This window comes from Mchenga conophoros, linkage group LG9 (genome assembly GCF_057382185.1).
Source record: "Mchenga conophoros isolate Kocher_MC1m ecotype Shallow Benthic linkage group LG9, M_conophoros_male_GT1.1, whole genome shotgun sequence".
NCBI classification, from domain to species: domain Eukaryota; kingdom Metazoa; phylum Chordata; class Actinopteri; order Cichliformes; family Cichlidae; genus Mchenga; species Mchenga conophoros.
In genome coordinates this window covers 26,358,172-26,378,702 of record NC_140534.1, presented here as the reverse complement: position 1 = coordinate 26,378,702, position 20,531 = coordinate 26,358,172, and the positions used below count along the sequence as shown (strand labels likewise).

The 20,531-nt window shown below is 42.5% G+C and overlaps 1 protein-coding gene across 7 annotated transcripts in view; it reads left to right on the top strand.

Moving 5' to 3' along the window:
• Positions 1-17,883, top strand: part of eya1 (EYA transcriptional coactivator and phosphatase 1) — a 62,786-nt gene extending 44,903 nt beyond the window's left edge. For all 7 annotated transcript variants that reach the window (XM_085287267.1, XM_085287272.1, XM_085287271.1 and 4 more), the window contains 7 exons: positions 2,472-2,561; positions 11,284-11,342; positions 11,452-11,612; positions 11,839-11,953; positions 12,299-12,420; positions 13,211-13,311; positions 15,618-17,883. In XM_085287267.1, coding sequence (XP_085143393.1) covers positions 2,472-2,561; positions 11,284-11,342; positions 11,452-11,612; positions 11,839-11,953; positions 12,299-12,420; positions 13,211-13,311; positions 15,618-15,698 — 729 coding nt within the window. In that variant the 3' untranslated portion in view covers positions 15,699-17,883. The remainder of the gene's footprint in view (positions 1-2,471; positions 2,562-11,283; positions 11,343-11,451; positions 11,613-11,838; positions 11,954-12,298; positions 12,421-13,210; positions 13,312-15,617) is intronic.
• The last annotated feature ends 2,648 nt before the right edge of the window (positions 17,884-20,531 follow it).

Below are 20,531 nucleotides of genomic sequence, written 5' to 3'. Positions count from 1 at the left end.
AAAAATTGACTTTAATATGAAATTCATAAACTAATATGCATTTTATTTTAATTTTGTTTTAGAGCAGTGTTTTGTTTTAGTTTTTTTGAAAATGACATATTACTCCTCCTATGTCAGAGAGCTTAGCGTCTGCAGCCCATGCTCTGTGCCTTTGTTCTGGTATGAGGGGTGTTTGATGGGGGTAGTGTTTTGTTTTGGGGGTGAAAGAGGGCTGCCCCACGACCCTTTACTGTTTATTTACTTTATTCCCAGCCCTGCCTGCTGCGTAAAGAGAGAGCTAAATGCTTAGGGAGCTGTGGCTCCGTCATGAGGGTCTCTTGCACCATGCACACACATAATCACACATAGGGTCTCCAGTGTGCTGCTCTGAAACTCCATAATGGCCCATTCCATCAGAGCTCATATAGGATGCGACAGCTAACTAGAGCCACTCGCTCTGGATTTTTTCATTTGTTCTCTGTTTTTCTTCCTCTCTGCCCATTTTACTCACTTTGTAACCCATGATTTTGTCCCTCTGCCATGCCCTTATCTGAAATACAGATCTATAAACTCCCTTAGAAAAGAAAGTTAAGACTAACAACCAACACAACCATTCCACCCCCTTCTCCTCCTTTCTGGCTTTCATTGATGCCAGGCATAAACAAAAAAGATACAAAACAGTTTTCCCTCCTAGCTGCTCTAAACTTGCTATAAATAGATGTGTATCTGAGTGAGTGCACATCCACACTTTCGCTCACTCTCTGTGACCTCCCACCCGCGCGCTCTCTGACTTTTTTCTCTCTCCCTCTCTCTCTCTCCCTCATACACATAAACACACTGCTGTTCTTATCAGCTCTTTTAATTGGCATCAAGGCAGCTCACCCCCATAAAGCTGATGGTTAAGGCCAGCTGTGCTGGTACTGGGCTGGCCAGAGCGAGAGCTTAAAGTGGGTGGGGATGGGGGTTGTTATTGGTAAGGGGCTTGAGGGTGGAGGGGGAGGCTTGGCGTCCCCCTAAAGCCACTGACATCTCAGGACAGGTGGTGCTGGAGCAGTGACCTGCTTGTATTCTTAACTCCCTCACTGACTGATTGTTTAGATTTAATTGGAAAGGATTCACTTGTGCAGAAAAGGCAGCCTTTTCCCACCAAACCAGTCCATAAGAGTGAATCACCCAACAGCGCCAGAGGTTGGGAAGAGGGAGCTGGTAGCCTGTTCATGTGGGAGGCTAATTATTTTTGATGAATTCTTACTGAAAGATTGGTTCAAACTGGGAGGTTAAGAGGAAGGAGAAAGCCTCTAGAAGTGGGAATTGAGCTCTCCTTGTGTGGTTTGTACTCTGTCATTTTAGAGAAAACATAAGCATTGTGGGGTGTGACAGCTAATCAGCAGAAAGCTCAGGTGTGTCTTTAGGTGGTTTAACTCTCTAATCCCTGCTTCTGGTCCTGCCTGGCTTGTCTCTTATACAAGTCTCACCCAGCTGCAGGAAAACCTCCTCCACGGGAAGCTTTTGTCTTCACTTTGTCCTTTACTTGCTGAGGACATTCTGCTGATTTGAGACTTAAAATGTAAAAGGCATTCAATATGTATGAAAACAAACAAGCACAAAAAAAGAATGTAAACATATCTCTCAAGTTATTTAATTAATAGTAATATTAATATATATGAAAATCCAAAAGTAAAACAACAATAAACAATGGACAATTTTATAATCATAAGAAGTTTCATTACAATTACAGTCATTAGGGTTTATAATTTTGTAGATGTTCATGTGAGAATGATCTGATGACATTTTGCCTATACGTTAACCTTTTAAAAGGAAAACTGCACACATTGTCACATGCTCATTAACTATTTACAGTGTTGTTCACTCCTCTCTTGGTATTATCTTACAGACAGTGCAGCCATATCACCATTGCAGCACGTGTCACATTGCTGACAGAGATCACAATTTAAGGAGGAATTTGTAGTTGCGCCTGATATAGGGATTAATATAACTGTTGAATTATTTTGCAGTTTTAATTTTGAACAAACGGAGTGACTGTCAGTTAACTAAAGAACCTTTACAGGGAATCGTATTTTATCATGTAGAGAGCAATCAGATGATGCATCTGGACAACTATGTGGAGAATGGGCTATTTACGATGAGGCTGTGACCCCGGCTCTTCCATTTAACTGCCCCTCCCAAGAACAGGCATGGTTTTACTCGGTTCATTCTGTCTGTCTGTGGCATTTCTGATGACTATTCTGGTCCCTTTCAGAGGGTCGTAAACAGAGACTGAAACTTTCAAGTGCGCCTAATGTCTTCTTTTATGGGAATACCTTGCTGTAGAATTTAAAGGGATTTTTGTGTTAATTGACAGACTTGCAGGGAACTTCATTATTTACTGTTCTGCATTGCTTCATCTGCTTCTTCAAAAATACAGTGTATACACACACACTTATTTCAGAATAATTTGGTTTGATTTAATTAGTTTTGTCTGTTTTCTGTAGGACCCGCCAACATCTGTATCGTTAGGCCTTAGGATGGAAGAAATGATCTTCAACTTGGCCGACACGCACTTATTCTTTAACGACTTAGAGGTGAGTCTGTTTGTGTGTGTTTTACTCTGGTATGTTTTGTTTCTGCACAATTGCCTTCTGTTTACTTTCTGATGATTTTAGTGGCCAGAGGAGTGGATGTGCTGGGTGTGAGAATTTTTTAGTAAAAGAAGCAACTGTTACGTAGCGTAGATCCTTTTTTACTAATCTCTTAGTAATCTATCCCATAAGCGATGGCATGAATTTTACATGCGCTGTCAGTCTCCTGGGTCACCAGCCCTGCCCCCCCACCTCCACTGTCTTCCCACTCCCATGGCAGCTAGTCCAATTTGTCAGGCTCTAGTGTTTCTGTGGCTGCTCTGTCTGTGTGTCATGCTGTGTGCTTGGTGTCGCTGTCCACCTACACTACACCACAGACCCCCTCCGTCACAGCATGAAATCCCTGCCACCTCCCCTCCCTTGCCCCCCTGATTCATGTACAGTTAGTGTAAAATCTTCCCCTGGGGCACAGGAATAGAAGGATCAGGCGTGGAGAAAAATGTGCGTCACATTTGTTTCAACAAATGTGACACACACTTCATGCATGGGTATGAAGCATACCCTGTGTGCAGATTCAAATGTCAAACCCAACTTACAAGCAACTGTCCACAAATGTATCGTATTTTTTATATTTGCAGGTTTTTTTGTCCACGCCTTAACAATTTTCTCCCGGTGAATCTGATCCCACCGGCCCTGCTTTTTTCCTCAGAGTCCTGCTTTATGCTGACCTCACAGGAGAGGAAATGTTTTGTTTGATACTTAAGTGTGAAGAGATCTGCGGCCGGCCTGCCAAGTCTCATTACTCACCACCATGTTCGGCTGTGCTACATGAAGCAAGCCCAAGAACGAGCAAAAAACATGGGAGACAGAGAAAGAAAATATGCATACTCCCCCAAAAAGACAAGCGACTGAGATCCCAAGTGCAGTCATCGTGATCAAAGTTAATTGGCTACAATTGGCTGGTTAAATATTTCCTTATGCCCTGGCCATGTAGAAGCTGTTGTAGCTGCACTTTATTTAATAGATGTGCCCCAATCATTTGAAAAAAATGGCACTTTGTGACAATGCTTAAATGTGGTTTTGCTCAACATCTGTCCCGTGTTTTGATCCTTTCATGTGCTTTGAAAGTGTTCACAGATGAATTGGCAGCTCAGTCTACTTCAAAACTCCAGCACACACATTTCTTCTGCTCTGTCTCAGCAACAGTATTATTTGATTTTGTGTTTAGGCTTTAAGGACTCAATTTTTGCAGCTTAAATTGGTGTAGTATGCTTAGGTAGGGATGCTTTTTACAGTGTCCAGTGTAAAGACGTCTCTGCAGATTCTGCAGTAATTGTCACTAACAATGATACCAGAGGAGGAGTGACATTCTCTTGAAGGCATATTGATCTCTCCTCTTAAGCTGAGCAGGGCCAGTGTGAGTGTTAAGTGCCAGGTCTCAGCAATGCCTAACCAGTTGTATTTCCTCTCTGCTGATTTACGGTCCTGCATCTCAGATAGAGCCAAGTAGAGTCCAACTATAAATACCACAGCCAGCAGCAGTTATGTATTTAAGCATGTGCAGAAATGCATATGGTCCATCTAATTTGGTCTAAGCCATAAAGGGAGACCCCAGAGGCTGTGCAGAAACACAGGTGCAGAGTTAGTGGCCTGACGGTGTGTGAGTGGTCCATCTAAATCTTAACACTGTTCTGACAGCCACTGCACGAGGATATTAAATATGAGCTCAATAAAATTTCAAAGTGTGTATAATTCCTAATTGTTTTAATTTGAATATGGTTTCTTTAAAAAAAAGTAGATTCAAAGTTTTTAAAGCATTGGGCTGCTTTATAGGACATCTAAAAACCACAATTAAGCATAATATTATACTGAGTCTGCAGAGGCCACATGCCACAGGCCACAGCGTATAATGCGTGTTAGTGTGTGTGTATATCTGTGTGTGAATAGAGGCTGGACTGTGTTGATAGAGCTGGTGAGTGACGATTCAGGGGAAAGTCATAAAAAGAAAGAGGGCATGCCGAAGGGGTCAACAGGGATCAGTTTCCCCCTTATGTCTCTCTCTCTCTCTCTCCCTCACCCTTTTTCCTCCAACCATTTTTTTCTGGATCAGCACTCTCTTGTTTTTGTTCACTGTTTTTTATATGAGTCCCAGAAATACTGAAGTTTCACTAAAAGACCTCCCTTCCCAACTTGCACGCGCAATTCTCTCGATCGATTGTCCCACACAAGCCATTTGTTATTAAGCTCTATTATAAAGGAAGGGTGTATGATTGTATGAACAGCACGATCTTTTTTCTATCATCAAAAATGCTCAGTATAGAATAATCCATACTGAGGCGATCTCAGCTCTATTAATTTTTTTTTATTCTGGTTAGAAAAATCGTATTTCAGTATTTACAGAAATAAGCAAATGCTTACTTTATTACAATTTGTAAAACAGAACAAATACTGGTTGTAATCAGTTAATAATAATATCCAATGTAATGGGGGTTTTTTTCAGTATCATACTCTGACAATACTAAACCTGTTATCATCTTTGAAATATAGCAGATTGGCCTCACTGAATGCCTTTGTGGCAGGGGATTGCATGTGGAGTTAATTGATGGTCTGAAGTGATGTGTATAATGAAGTCCACTGAGGCTGAGTGCATAGAGAAGACTGACAGCTCTGCTGTGGCTCGGGGTGTGAGTTTACTGTAGGTGTGCTGCTCTAGGCCGAACTCTAATGCTGAGCAGTATGTGGGAACCAGGGGCCTCTTTCTCGCTGGCCGAGCCCCCTGTGTTCCCCTCTCAGTGGGGTACGGGGGCTGCCGTCTCCCGCCTCCTTGGGTGAGAAAACAACCCTCCCAGTCTGGAGAATAAAGGCCATGGGGGCAAACCACTCACAGGGCAAGAGAGGGGGAGAGGTCTCTAAAGGTGGGAACATTTTAAATTAGTCCACTGATGCCTCTTTGCTCTGTGCAGTGCACGCTCACTCACACACTCTAAACACATGGAGCTATACCCACACACATATGGAAACGCATGCACACTGTACGTAAGTGTATAATCAAACGCTGACATTCGCACACACATGCCTGTGTAACAATCCTGTAACACTGTAAGCTGACTACCTTTTATAGCTCCCAGCCTGCAGTCACAGGGTTGAAAACTCCACTGTCACTTTCACCCAGGGGCTGCCTGTTAATGAGAGATGCTGTGAAACACACGGTTACCTTTTCCTACTGGCTGAAATGGCCCTCCAGAGCCTCTTATTGTGGAGCCTTTCTGTTGGTTTTATGTCCCACTTTAGAAATGCAGTCCTGTACTTGCAATTCTATATGACTGGTAGCTTTATTGTGTTTTTAGTGATAGTTTATTTCTTGGTGATTTTATTCCTGGGAAAGCAGGGCTGTGATGCTAGCTGTGATTTTCATTGCATCACAAAATTAAGTCACCAGTTACCAGTTAGCACTACAGCAGAATTAGTGATTATTTGTATATTCATAGGAAATCAAAAACACAACACTGTCATCATGTTAGACACCTTTACAATAGCACATAAATCTGTGAAGATCTGCACCAGTAAAAAGCTTGGAAACCAGAAATTACAACTTTCTTTTCTTTTTTTTTAAATTTATCAACTTTCAACATGCTGCCGAAACCAAACTACAACATTTTTATATGTGGTATATTTTGTCAGATGGGCTTCTTTGGGTCTGCGTACAGTGATGTGGTTATTTTAATCATTTGCTTGGCCACTGATGCTGCACTCAGACATAACTCCATCAGGTTTCAAGGCGGGGTTGATGGTGTGTTTTGGGAGGACTACAAACAGAAAGTGGTGGTTTCATAGCCATCCTGTCAATCTATGCTCCACAGAGGTCCACATCAACCCCATCCTCCACTATCCGCAAACAGCTGATTCATACACCACTAAGGTGTTCATGGAAAATATAACATTACGGTCTGGTGACAAATGAGGAAATTTTACAGATTTCTAGTCTTGCGTTAAAAAGAAAGATGCAACACCTGCGCAACGTAATTTGTGTAGGAAGAGATAGGAAAGTGCACAGATTTGTCCAAACAACAGACCACTCGGCAGGGATAAACTCCTTCACTACGGATTTGTTCATTGCTGGGGGAAAATGCTGAAATGACTGAGATTTGATATGGCATTTAATGTTGCTCTCCTTGAGGTGCGGTTTGGATTTGAAGTGCCAAAAATAAGAAATAATGAGGAGCAGCTCATCTATCACACAGAACTAATTTATACTTTCCGTTGCCTACCTGTGGGGTGTGCCTTTTTTCCTTCTTTCTTTTCTAACTGTAAGCTACAGAGCTCTAAAAAACATTTTGTTAAAATGCAGTTTGCTTCCCTCTGTGCCCCCTTTCCTGGTTGTTGGATTTTTTTAAACCAGCATAGACTTACCTGTGCTTTGTTTGGCACTGCTGTTTGAATTCCATGACTGTTCAAGCACAGATTGTGGATTGGAATGAAGTGGGTTTGAAGAACTCTCCCTTTGTTACCCACATCCTGTGTTTGACCCCCAGATAATCACAGGCCCCCCTCCCATCTGCACCCTCCTCACCCCCCTAGACAGGGGTGCCTTTGGTGGGAACATAGAAGGAAGTTGCTGGGGGTCACAGACCACTGGGGGGGGGGGGGGGGGGGGGGGGGGGGGGGGTGACAGCCTCTACCGGCAGAGTGTTGAGAACCTGCGAACCATGGATGAGCCTTTTTCACATGGCATTAGCCTGTAGGGTCACAGGGAATTTCGCGATGATGGCTGTTATCGCTCACACTGTGGTGTGGGGTGGGTGGCCAAAACACACAGCTCACCTGAGAGAGAAGATGAGATAGGGGGAGAGAGGGGGCGGCTTGGATCTAAAAAGTGGACCCTATTGTGTGGCAGTGACCTAGACCTTCATCGGGGGGGAAATGGTCAAAGAGGGAGTAAACATGGTCCTTTCTGTGTTTTGGTAGCATGCATTGCAGAGTTACCCCGTCTTTCTTCTCCCTACCTCTGACTGCTGCAGTCACCACTCTGAGCTCGATCCAGGGCTACAGGAAGACTCATGCCGTCATCGCTGATTGCTTAATGACAGATGCCAAGGGAACAAAGAGGGCTCTGATAACTTCCTCCCCAGTGAAAGGTTTTCAGCAGACTAGTGGAAAGACAGACAGAAAAAGGAAGAGAGAGTGAATGATGCCGAGATGGAAGCATCCTGTCTTCAATTCGTTTTTTTTTTAGTTTGTGTTTTCTTCTTTCCTGTACAGATAAAAACTGCTCGGTAGCTGAATGAACTCTGATAAAAGAAAAGAACGCCACTGATGAATTTCACAGAAAGACTTGGTGTTTGCATAAGGAGCAATTGCTTCTGGTGGAGGGTCTTCACTTCTTAGTACAGTAGGAACATCTGGTGTAAGTTAGCAGTGATTGTAGGTTTTAGAAAGACCACTGTTTGCTTGGTGAGGGAAGAACGGGGGGATTCAGTGGAAAAGAGGTGTTCAAAAGGTTCTAAGAAATTCTGACTGCCCCTCAATGTGCCACCGTCATGAAAGCCTGTCAGTCTATAGTTAGGATTATACAAACAAAATATTTTTCCTTCTAAGCCTTCAAGCGACAGCAAGTTCAAGACCCTATAATTTATTAACTTTATGAAGTCCTGCACAACTGCAAATAAACTGCTCCTTCATAATGTGGCAATATATAAGTCATAAATTATTATGGTCATGTGATTAAGTACATTTTTTTATTTGCCCTCTTTTGACTGAATTTCCACAAACTATTGTAAAATCCACAGCCTGCTAGTGTTTCCTTCGTTCTGTCGTCTTCGACCTGCTCTGTTCATGGCCCTGTGGTGTTTATGAGGCCTTCAGAAGTGGCTCCTAATGAGTATGTGTAAGAGTTACTGTACGACATTACCCACAGCAACCTCCTCTATTAGCTTTCCCAGAGAGCCAGTGCAGAGGTTTATGCCAGCCCCAGCTGGGAAACGTAATTGTTGAGTTGAGTCTTCTCATTCATCCAGCAACCCAAAATACACACACACACACACACACACACACACACACACACACACACACACACACACACACACACACACACCAAAAAAGCCTTTTCATCTATTAATAAAGCATTGTAACATAATCAAAAAACTATGTAAACATTTCAGAAACAATGAAGCTGAAATGGTGCAGACATTTAAACTCCAAAACCCTGTATTTTTCTTGGCCCCTTTGAATGTTTAACACTTTACATTTGTTGGGGTTTGATGTGTTTATTAGGTTAAATATTTGGACCCATCCATGAAAAATCATTCGTAATCAGGCAGCAGGTACAATGGCTCCAGTTTGGCTTAATTACAGAGACGTATTAATGTGCTTCATGCCATAGTGAAGTATCGCTTGTACGACCTAAAATAGCTCCATTATTAACGTGCTAACAGTGTTCTCAGATATGCTTTGATACACGCTCGGTGTCATACTCTGAAAGAAAACATTACAAGTGAAGAATATAGGGAGCTGTTTTAAACAAGGCTCAATAAATTTGGATAGAATTTTGTAACCAACTCAGTGAAATTGGTAGCAGAAGCTGCTCATCAGCCTATTGTGTCTGCTTCGTGAACAGATCATTACTAGATAACAAAAGCATTCCAGTCACTTACGTCGAAATGGGAGGTCTTTAAAACGAAGCTTAATGAGGTGCTTAACCCAGGATGCTGTTTTTGTTTTCTGAAACAAGCACACACGCCTCTACTGCTTACAGAATTACGTGGAACAATATGCCTGAGTTGAGAGCTATTCTCTGGAAAATTTGGGGATTATTTGTGAACACAAATTATCTACAAGTTTGTTGGCAACAGACCCTCAAGCTGGGACAAATTGTCGAGTTCTTCAACTATTAAAGATCTGCCAGCGAGTGTCTGGAAACAGATTAGGCCGACAGAGCAACAACTCCCCACTTGCAACCCATGTCAGTTGGCAGTTCATCTTCTGAAACACATTGCTTCAAACTCACTCCATGTGAGGTCACTTTGGACTCTATCCCCCAGCCTTTACCCGTTTCTCTTCTCCATCTCCACCTCTCTACCCTTCCACCCCCTTATCGGGGTGCCAGAGCCCCAGAGAGGAGGGGAGAGGGTCACAGGGTCAAAGTCTTTTCCTCTTTGGATCTCGGGGCTTGCTGGGAGAGGCTTGGCGAGAGAATGGCTGCATTAGAGCTGGGGTTGGGGGTCAAGATTTTAATTCTGTTAAAGAACAGCTGGTTTGAGTTTTTCTTCACGTCGCTCTTCCCTCCCTCTCTCCACAAATCCAGGGAGATGAAAAATTTGTTCAGATGGGAACCAGTAAAATAAAAAAGGTTTACGGTCCAAAGCCCTTACCCTTACCCTGCTCTAGCATTAGGGAGGAATGTAATAACGTCAGCATTTGGCCTCAGTTAGACTGACTTAAAACAAGGAAGTCCTTTCTAGGTTTTGGTGTCTTAACAGCCGGATGAAACTTAATTAAAAAGCTCAAAATGTTTGAGGGATTTTTCATACTTGAGACCAGAGGAATTCACTTCCTCGTGTTTCATTTTTCTTGAGAAATTATTAACATAACTTTAAACAGGTGAGACAAACTTTTTTGGCAATTGCGTAACCACTTTAAAATCCTTAGCCTTCCTAAAAAATGAGAAGACAAACTAAATCATGGTGGATCAAGTGCTCTCTGTGTTATTCACACTGGATTAAAACTGACTGAAACAAATTTAGAAGTAACATAAGATGAATTTCAAACCTTTTTCCTCTTATCTAGGCTATTGCTGAACCTCCTTATGGCAAAATTGCTAACCACACAACATCAAAGAAAAAAAATAGCAGCTGAGCTACTTTGTTTTTCTTTGCCCCACATGTCATATGCTTATCTAGATGCCAAGGCAGGACTCCCTCACCTTTCGCCACTGATGGGGTGGAAAGAGGGCAGGAAGGAGGAGGCACTAGAGGGCTCCCATAAATGGAAAACTAATAACAGATTTTATTTTAGTCTGCTTTCTCCTGCGCTCTTTTACCGGTTGGCTGGCTCACTAGCCCCAGGGCTGTGTTGGTGTGTGGCGCAGCAGCAATCAGAGGTCATAATTTCATTGGCGGTTAGCATCAGGTTCAATTTTTCTAGTAGGTTACATTTACCAAAGTCTGGATTGTGTTACTGTGTACCGGTAGAATCAGTGCAGGGCTGCAGAATCCTGCTACCTTTCCAAGAGGAGCCAGGCAACCCCAAAGGGGAAAAGGAGTGTGCGCATATGTTTGGAGATGGACACACACAGAGACACATACACATGCACAAACCATTAGTGCCAAGATGCTTGTACTAGCTAGCTCTAGTCCTTCTACTATGTAGAGTGTGTATATGTGTATATATATATATATATATATATATATATATGTGTGTGTGTGTGTGTGTGTGTGTTCATCTGTAATCTTATACATAGAGGAGGAAACCTGGCGAGTGTTTACAGTTTCTTGATTGAGGCTTATTGGTTATGTGCAGGAGTGTCCACATCTTTAGATGTCTTTCAGGCTGATGGTACAGTTTATTTTTATTTAGACCTTTGAGCTGCTGCATAGTAAATCAAAAAGGGGAAGAGCTGATTCAAAAGGAAATGGGGAGGCTGAATGTCTACAGGGAGTACAAAAAATACTGGGAACATACAGGAAGTGTCCCGCATTACACAATTAAGTGATTGTTTTGTGTATTTTAGGAATGTGACCAGGTGCACATTGACGATGTGTCCTCTGACGACAACGGCCAGGATCTAAGGTACAGCAGTGATTCATAGTTAGTCAACAAGAACTGCATCATATGCTCGGCCGCCACGAACAGTGAAACAGGCTTGTGCTAACACATTCTTTCTCTGCCCTTATTTTAGCACGTATAACTTCAGCGCTGATGGTTTCCATGCAGCAGCTACCAGTGCCAACCTATGTCTGGCCACAGGCGTACGGGGAGGCGTGGACTGGATGAGAAAGCTGGCCTTCCGCTACAGACGAGTAAAAGAAATTTACACCACCTACAAAAATAACGTTGGAGGTAATCCCCGGCAAGCAGAGCTGCCCTGTACTGATTTTTTGAGTAGAAATGACTTTGCACATGTACGTTCCCTCATTATGTGCGTGTTTGTGTGAGGGTACGCTCATGTTGGTGCATGCGTTCTAAAAGCACACATGCCCCCACCACTTGGTCAGGGTAAATTTTGAAAACTTCGCTGGTATTCGGGGGGCCCGTCCAACCTAAACAATGTTACCCTGCGTTTCAGGTCTGCTGGGCCCGGCCAAAAGGGAAGCCTGGTTGCAATTGCGAGCAGAAATTGAAGCCTTGACGGACTCCTGGTTAACACTGGCACTGAAAGCACTAACATTAATCCACTCAAGGTAGGACTCCAGTGAGGAAAATTTTACACAGTCCCATACCGCACATATATAAATTTGTATGTGGTGTGGAGTACCCCATACTCCCACATTATTAGAAAAACAGCAACGCTATGCATTTGTCTTTTTTAGACAGTCTTTATCTGCTCGTTTAGAAAAATACGTGTGCTAGGAGATCCGACTTGAAAAAGGAGCTGAAACGCAATCCTTCATTGCAGGATACTATTTAAAGAACTGATTCATTGCAGTGTCTTTATTTTCTGCACACTGTGTTTTCTTTTGTCCTCCCACAGAGTGATTTTGAATGATGTCACCTCTTTTTCTGCTCCTCTGTCTTTGTTACTGCAGGTCAAACTGTGTGAATATCTTGGTGACCACCACGCAGCTCATCCCTGCCCTGGCTAAGGTCCTGCTCTACGGATTGGGAATTGTCTTTCCTATCGAGAATATTTATAGTGCAACCAAAATAGGTAAAGACTGCATTCTGAAATAGTTTGTTTGTTTTATTTTTTATGTGGCTTTGAGACACAAATGTCTATTTATTTATTTTTACCCCGGTGAGGTAAAAACAGTTACAACATACATGCTGCTAAAGTGACAGGACTGAGGCACGGACGGGGTGGGAGATTGAGTCACCGGAGAGTGTTGATGTTCTTGTGTGAAGGAGTAGTCCCAATCAGCCTAGGATTATTTTCTTGGAGCTGGGCCTGTGCTGGGCCTCTTCAGGCCTCTCCTGCTCAATCTCTGCATATGAAACCACTTCTGCACATTTATGTCATTCCAGCGCAACAGGGCCCCGTCCTCTTCCTCCTCCTCCTCCTGCTTTTACCTCCTCACTTTCCCCGTTTTCTTTCTTTCTTTCTTTCTTTCTTTTTTACTGTTTTAAATGCAAAATAAACATCAAGTTTCACTCTTGCATCAATATCTGACCCATCAGCTAAGAGTTCAGGGAGAGAAAGAGACACAGTGGTCTTCAAAACCAGACCCTGTAGCAGGACTGATTTGCCTGTTTGTTCTAGATTTAAAGAAGAGAGGGGCAAAGTTAATGCTTTTAAGATTGTCTTTATCTGGGGGACAATCTTATCACATCTCCTTCCTGAACCCACTGTTTACAGTCTTCCCTTCTTTGTAAATTTGGTGTTTTAAAGAGGCTCTTGTCACCCTCGGCTCCTAAATCAACTTTGAGCGTGTGTGTGCCTGCATATCTTTTTTGCATCCACGTAATGCTTTACTAAGAAACTGCCCTCAACTTCTTCACAGGAAAGGAGAGCTGCTTTGAGAGAGTAATTCAACGGTTCGGGAGGAAAGTTGTTTACATTGTTGTTGGAGATGGGGTAGAAGAGGAGCAAGGCTCAAAAAAGGTAAGAGGTTTTAAAATAATAGATAAAGTAAACAACATGCACACTTGTATGTCTTTAGGGTATATTTACATGGTGAAAACAACCATGAGAACCACATAAAGTGTGGAGCAAAGAACTCGTGAGTAGTTTTCATAAGGTCAGGAGTTCATTGTGAGGGAACACCGAACATACCTGCCATACTTTTCCAAAGAAAGGAATCAGCGCTCCGGCTTTCCTTCTCAAGAGTCTTTGCTTTGCTTTCATTTGTTTATCCTCTTATACGGCATCCAAGCACAAGAGAGAAAGTCTGTAGTGTGTAATCAGCCCTCTTCCTCCACCATCTCAGGTTTACAGAGCAGGGGAGGGGAGAGATGGCATAATTATATATTCCTGCTTGGTGCTCTGAGCAGTGTGAATGCTGTATGTGTAACGCTAGACAAGCCCTTTCAGGCATGTTGAAGGCGCATCGTAAATAGAGCGCACATAAAGGCGACTTAAATCATTGTTGATGAAATTAGAATATTTACTGCAATGACAAGCCTGTTAGCACGAGATGGATCAAGGAGGGCTCGCTGCCGACTTCCGCCCACGCTCTTGCAGGAAGCATGACAGTATCTGTTCAGATGAATTTGATGTCTCGCTGTTTTTTTTTTCTCTTCCCCATTTTTTATGTTACTTGTTGGCTCTTGCTCCAGATCTTGTGCATTCAGCATTCCTGTCAGGTTTGGATGTAAAGCAAATGCTGCATGTGAGACTCACACAGCAAACACGCTCTTTAGCAAATGAATCAGCGGCTCAGGAGAATACTTCCCTGACAGTTATGATGAGCTGCCGTGTCACGCTGAAGACATTGAGTTTCCCTTTGAAAGTCCTCCAGGTCCTTCTTCACCTGTTTCTCCGTAAACAGAGCAGAAGCACGAGGACCGACGCAGAGCGATTAGGCAGCTATTAGAGAGAAGTAAGAGCCTTTACCCTGGATAAAAGCGTAAAGCAATAGCTCTGTGTTATGAAAAGCGAACACGCCCTGGGAATGTGGTCTTGAGGGATGATTGTGGAAAAAGATGCAAATATTTTTACTCAGCTTTGAGTTGTTGGAGAGTGACATTGATGGAAGAATAAGGTGTTTTTTTTCTCCTCCATTTGAGTGGTGCAAGTCCCGCGACATGCCATGCAGTAAAAGGTTTCTGTGTCAACATCAGAGAGAAGGTGAAATAACACAACAATTTCACCCGTCAGGAGGCGCATATCAGACGTGACACATCGTGGAACTACAAAAGCAAAAGTCTGAAACTTCTCCCAGTTCTCATTCCTTCACTTACAAAAAAAAAAGAAAGAAAGAAAAAATTCACAATCCCTGTCTTCAGTTATTGCCTTCGCTTGGGAGAGACAGCAGAGATAACATCGCCTGCTTTTAAACTTAAAAGCAAAGACAATTTACAAAACAAAAAGCAAAAGAGCTTTTTAAGGGTCAGTGCAGGCTCTCCTAAGCGGAACATACGCCTGGGAGAGGCCATACCTTTGATAAGGGGAGGGTAATGGGCTCCACACACTGAGGAGCTGAGGACTCTACCTGACAAGCTCCTTTCATTCTCTACGACTCAGGTTTCTTCCCCCATCCTTTGCCTGGGAACAACAGCTCATTTGCACTGTCCTAAACACACACTGGCAGGCAGGAGGTTCATTCAAAAGACACTGTGGGGAGTTCATTTCTGTTCAAGTTAAAGACAGTCAGTGCATTAGTCTGGTGGTATAAAACTCCACTTTGATGCAGCAAAGAAATTAGTTACAGGTACAGATGTACAATTTGGCTGCACGGACTTATGCACAAGGGAGCAAGAGGAGTAGGTGGGGTGCGTTAATGATATGATTGCTTTTCCTGGTGAGTGGACCAGGCTTGCTTCATTCACTAAACATATTACCGCAGTATAAAGAATAAGAAATCAGTTTAGAAGGCCTGCAAGTGTTGGTCTGTCCAATTCTAACAGTGTGTGTTCTATGTTAAAGGCTGACTAAAAAGTATATATTTTGTCCATAACATATTCCAAAATTAATTGATATGATTTGCAATCATGAAAAGAAACAAATGCACTCATCTTTTAATAAATAACTAAAAGGATTGATAAATATTTTGCTCATTAACATCTAGCAATTTTACCCTTTTATACTCTAAGGTGCATTTTCCTGATTGGAATAGAAGTCATTTTTATTCATGTAAATGGCTAAAAAGATAATTCTAAAAAAATGATTAATTCGTTTTTTAATTAGTTTGAGAATTTTGAGTTTTGTGTTTAATAAAACTAAAAAGATGCTTTCTCTTCCACCCACAGCACAACATGCCCTTCTGGAGGATCTCCAGCCATTCAGACCTCATGGCCCTCCACCATGCTCTAGACCTGGAGTACTTGTAGCACCACACCACCAACGTGTACCCCTGCTCCGCTTCGGCACACCACACAACCTTTCACCTTCGCCCTCCAGCCCCATCCCACGCTTGCCACGGACCCCACAGCTCAGAAAAAAAAAAGACAAAAAACCCCAAAAAAACCAGCCGTGTTGCTGTGCTGCCTGGCGTCTGTCTGTCACTACATAGGAAGAAAAGAAGGGGAGAACGGAAAAAAGAAGACTGAGCACACGGTTAACGTGCTGACATACGGTCACACATCGTCTTAACCCTAAACTCTTTCCTTCTTTCTTTTTTCCGGCGAAGCGAAGGAGAGAGAGAGAAAGAGGGAGCGAGGTGAATTTACGGCGCTGCAGCTGCTTGCCCTGGTTACTGTGAATTGGCCGCTTTCTGAAGCTGTCAAAGTGTTTTACGGCCCCCTGTTTGTGCCGGGACTCTGTCAGGGTTCACACCTGTGAGGAGAGCAGAGCTACTGATGGCCTCGCCTCGCTTCGCCTCACTTCGCCCCAGAACTCAGTTACAGCGAACTGCAGGGCCCACAGCTACTGGTGGTGACTTTTCTGCGTCCCTCTGGCTCGCCCCACGTCTGCTCTTCGCCTCCGCTTTATTTCTGTTCCTCTGTTCACCCACTTCGTAGCCTCCCCTTCGCTGTGGGGCAGAAAGACAAAGCAAGTGCTCCTCTGTAAAGCGTCGGCCTGGGAGCTTTGTGCTTCTTATTTATGAACAGACACTTTGTGAGTGGCACCGCGCCACCGAGAAGGTACCTCGATGATAAAAGACTCGTGCCTTTTACAAAGTACTATTGATTTCCACCGCAGCGAGAGGAAGACTTTTATGGAAGAGAGAAGAAAAGGGGGTTTTCTAATAATTTAAGAAAATTACAAAAAACTTTATTTACAATGCTGAGACAATCATGTACAGAGGAAATCTTTTTGTGTGTGTGTGTGTGTGTGTGTGTGTCTAAGTTTGTAATCACTGGACTATTCCTTCCTATATTCATTTTAGGTACATGCTCTTGAAAGATGGCAATGCTTTTTCATTGAAGTTTAAAAAAAAAGGCATCCCATCGCGCATAAGCTTGTGCGAGGACGCCTGAAAGTGTTGATGTGTTAAAGTTACGTTCGATAAACAAAATGTGTAGATATTGGGATTTTGTGATAAATTGTTTTGTCAAGACCAAAAGCATGGATGTCAAGTGTCAAGGACCTTTCTTTTCACTCTGTGATGTTTTCTCGTCCTTACAGGAAACTTCAGTCACACACTTTATATAGAACAACAGGTCTCTTCTTACTATACGTCCTTCTCGGACACATATATCAAAGGGAAAATATACATTGTTTTTTTTCTTTAGTTATGCAGGAAGGTAGCTCACAACCTTGCGTCCTTATGGCATTTCACCAGCTTGCAGCCCTGACCCCATATATTCAAAGGCAAACACAATTCTGATGAGGGTTTTGGATACGGCAGACGGGAATTTCTGAGAGCCATTTTAATGTCAAATTTGAATAAATCTGATGTTTGAAAAAAACAAACAAAAAAGCAGGCTTGAATAGGTTTTATTATCTTTTATACAAGCACTATAACAACTCTTGTACAGCAAGCGTAATTTTGTATACTGTAGTGTTTTTATTTCGACTTTGAGAATACATTCTGTGTCCCTCTTTGAAGCAGCTGAAGTACACGAAGCCCTTTTTCGTAGCGCTTCTGCATCTGTGGACGGGGAAACCATAATTAGCATTGAGAGAAAAGCCACTAACTTCGAGAGGTTTGTGAACATACAGGACATGTGCTATCGACTGTGAATTTCTTAAACAGAAACCGACTCGTTCTGTTTCTAATTTCTTTCCCTCCTTTGCACATGATCACTGTTGTCCTTTTACATTTCAATTCAAATCCTTCTCTCTTCTGACGTACCCCTCCCCCCCCCGCCCCGGCAGTCACACGGGGTATCTACATATTGCTGCTAGATCAAGGTAATGGTAGGTAAATAGAGGAAATGTTTTATAGATTCATACAGCATGCTTTTTTTTTAATTATGTTGCAATCATAAATGCAAACTGGAAATACTTTACACTACATGGGCCTCATTGTGGAAAAAAACGCAAAAGATTGTCGTGTCTGCAAATTATGTGTACAGATGTTTTTGACATTATTATTTGATTGTGTTTAAATTAATAAAACTGATTTGTGAACTGTTACACGTTGCTGACATTTTGTCCCCTTTTCTTTAAAACTACAACATAAAATTTAACATTTTAGTTTTTTTGAAGAGCAACATTATTGCCCCCCACAACCACCATGACTAACCACCAGTGTCCAGATTGACACAGATGCCATAGGGTTCAGACACTAATCCTACCAGGAAGTAAACAGAAACTGGAGCTCTTACAAGTCTAGACCAAACAACAGCCCATACCCTTTACACACACATGCTAATCACATCCCTTTATTAATCTTCCCAATGACTACAACAATACCTTTTTTTTTTTTACACATCAAAGCCACATATGAATTTAGACATGTCTTTGTGACTGTTAGATTATAACATAACATTAGGATTCTCTAAATGCCTGCGTCTTAAGTGTCTCTTAAAGCATTCTTTACGCTGTTTTTGATTGCATCTCTGTTAAAGGCACAGTTCAACCCCAAATCCAAGTTATATATTTTTCTGCTGAGAAGAAGAAAACCTGTATAAACTGTCTTACTTGCATGCTTTGTTATGTTATTAGCACCTTAATGTGGGAACTATTGTCTGTATTCTGTGTACAAACCACTGTAGTGAAGGAGGATAGCAGAGGATTGGTGTGACAGAAGAGGATGCCAGAGATAAAATAGATGGATGCAGATGATCTGCTGTGGCGACCCCTAAAGGGACCAGCCGAAGGAAGAAGTCTACATCCACGATCCATTACATCTCAGTCAAGGAGGGTCCCATTCATTTGTCCGTTCTCAGAGCATTTGGTCACTGGTTCCACACTTCCTGTTGCAAAGTTCTTTGGTACGCTCCCTCTCGCAGCCTGAGATCATCTAATCAAAGGCTGTAGTTAGTCCCACGAACTCGTTTTAAGACCAGAGGTGATAGATCTTTTAGAGCGGTGGCCCCCAGGTTGTGGAATGCTCTCCCCTCCATCATTACGTTGCCTTGATTGTATTTATTCTTTTAAAAAGCAGCTTAAGATTCATTTATTTAGGTTGGCTTTTAGTTAGATTTTTGCTGTATGTTTGATTATTAATGTATTCTATGTATTTCTGTTTTATATTACTGTGAAGCACTTTGTGGTTTTTATCCTGTGAAAAGTGCTATATAAATAAATTGATTTGATTTGATTTGATTTCGTAGAACGAAAATAGTTCCTAATATGTAAAGATTAAGGGTGTCCCTTTCATCTGAGCTGAAGGTAGCTAGCTGACTGCTTGTTTTAGGGAGGCGACAAAAAAGTTTGCAGATTTTTTTGGTGCTTCGAACGCAACAAGAAAAGAGTCAAAGATTTCTGTAGCCCCAAAACTGGGCAAGCCACAAAAACAATCTAGATGGCTAGCATACATGGCAGTTCAGCAGAAAAAATGCACATTTGATATGGGGGTGAATTTCTCCTTAATTTGATTTCTTTTTTCATTCCTGTGAGAAAGTTTACTTGATACCTTCAACAATATATAACATGCATCGTGCATGTTTGAGTCTCTGGAACCTGAGCCAAAATATAACCTAATATTTAGAATGCTGTAGTTCTATCCTAATAGTCTAACGGAGCCTCCATGCCTAATTTACGCTTATCAAACCACTCCAATTCAGAGAGAGTTAGTTTAAATAACATATGAAAAATATTTATGAGCCTCATTTTATGAGGTGGTCACAGCTAAGACAGTCCAGTGTGTTACACTAGCCTGGACAAGGAAGAAAGTGTCTGGCCTCCAAAACCACGGTGGGAGAATTAAGCATGCATGGAATTTTATTTAGAGCCACATGGCCCGTTTAATATCCAGATCAATTATGTCTTCAGATGGAGAGGGAGTGATGGCCAGGGAGAGGCATGTGCGTCTGCCAGGCTGGACAAAGCAAGTCGGGGCGCTGCCATCGGAATGCACCAGCACAATGACCTCTAATGTGCTTTTCCCACTTCTGAACAGCTGAAAGACTAAGTGGTGTCTGAGGTCCCGACTGGATTTCTCTTTCGAGGAGCGGAGCGCTGCTCTCTCACAGAATAGAGGTCTGTTCTCTTTGATAAGTTTTCCCGATGTTCAGAGACCTGGCAGAAATAGTCAGACACAACCAGACCAGACATTTTGAGAAAGAAAAAGTGGGTGTTGAGAGTGTCGGCCAGCCATTCTGGCTGCTCGGACAAAACAGACGGGAATAAAAACAAGAGCCAGATTGTGTCTGTTTGGCTCGTGTCACTCATCTGGTTTAAAGTCCTCTATCAGGTCTTTAATGTCTGGCGAGTTCTACCAACCTTTGCAGGGCGATGTATGGCCCGGCTGTTACATGTAGGTTTCACAGTACTTTAATCAGTCTTAACAGTAACCACGTAATTCTCAAGAGCCCAGATCTTCACTGAACTCCCACCCACATCCTTGTAGAAATAAAAGGCACCACTACCTTGCAGATCCCATGTTGGGCATTCCTCTCTGGGACGTCCCAGCAAAGTGCCCGCCCTCCATAAAACTGTACTGCAATAATAAACAACATCATTGGTGATTTACGACCTTGCCCAGACAGTGATTTCATGCAGATTTTCATAGAGGGGGGCCTCTGACGGTGCATCACAATTGAACTAATATTGTATTACATGTATATCAAACTCCCCTCCAAAAAACCTGATCCACATCCACATGAGCCACA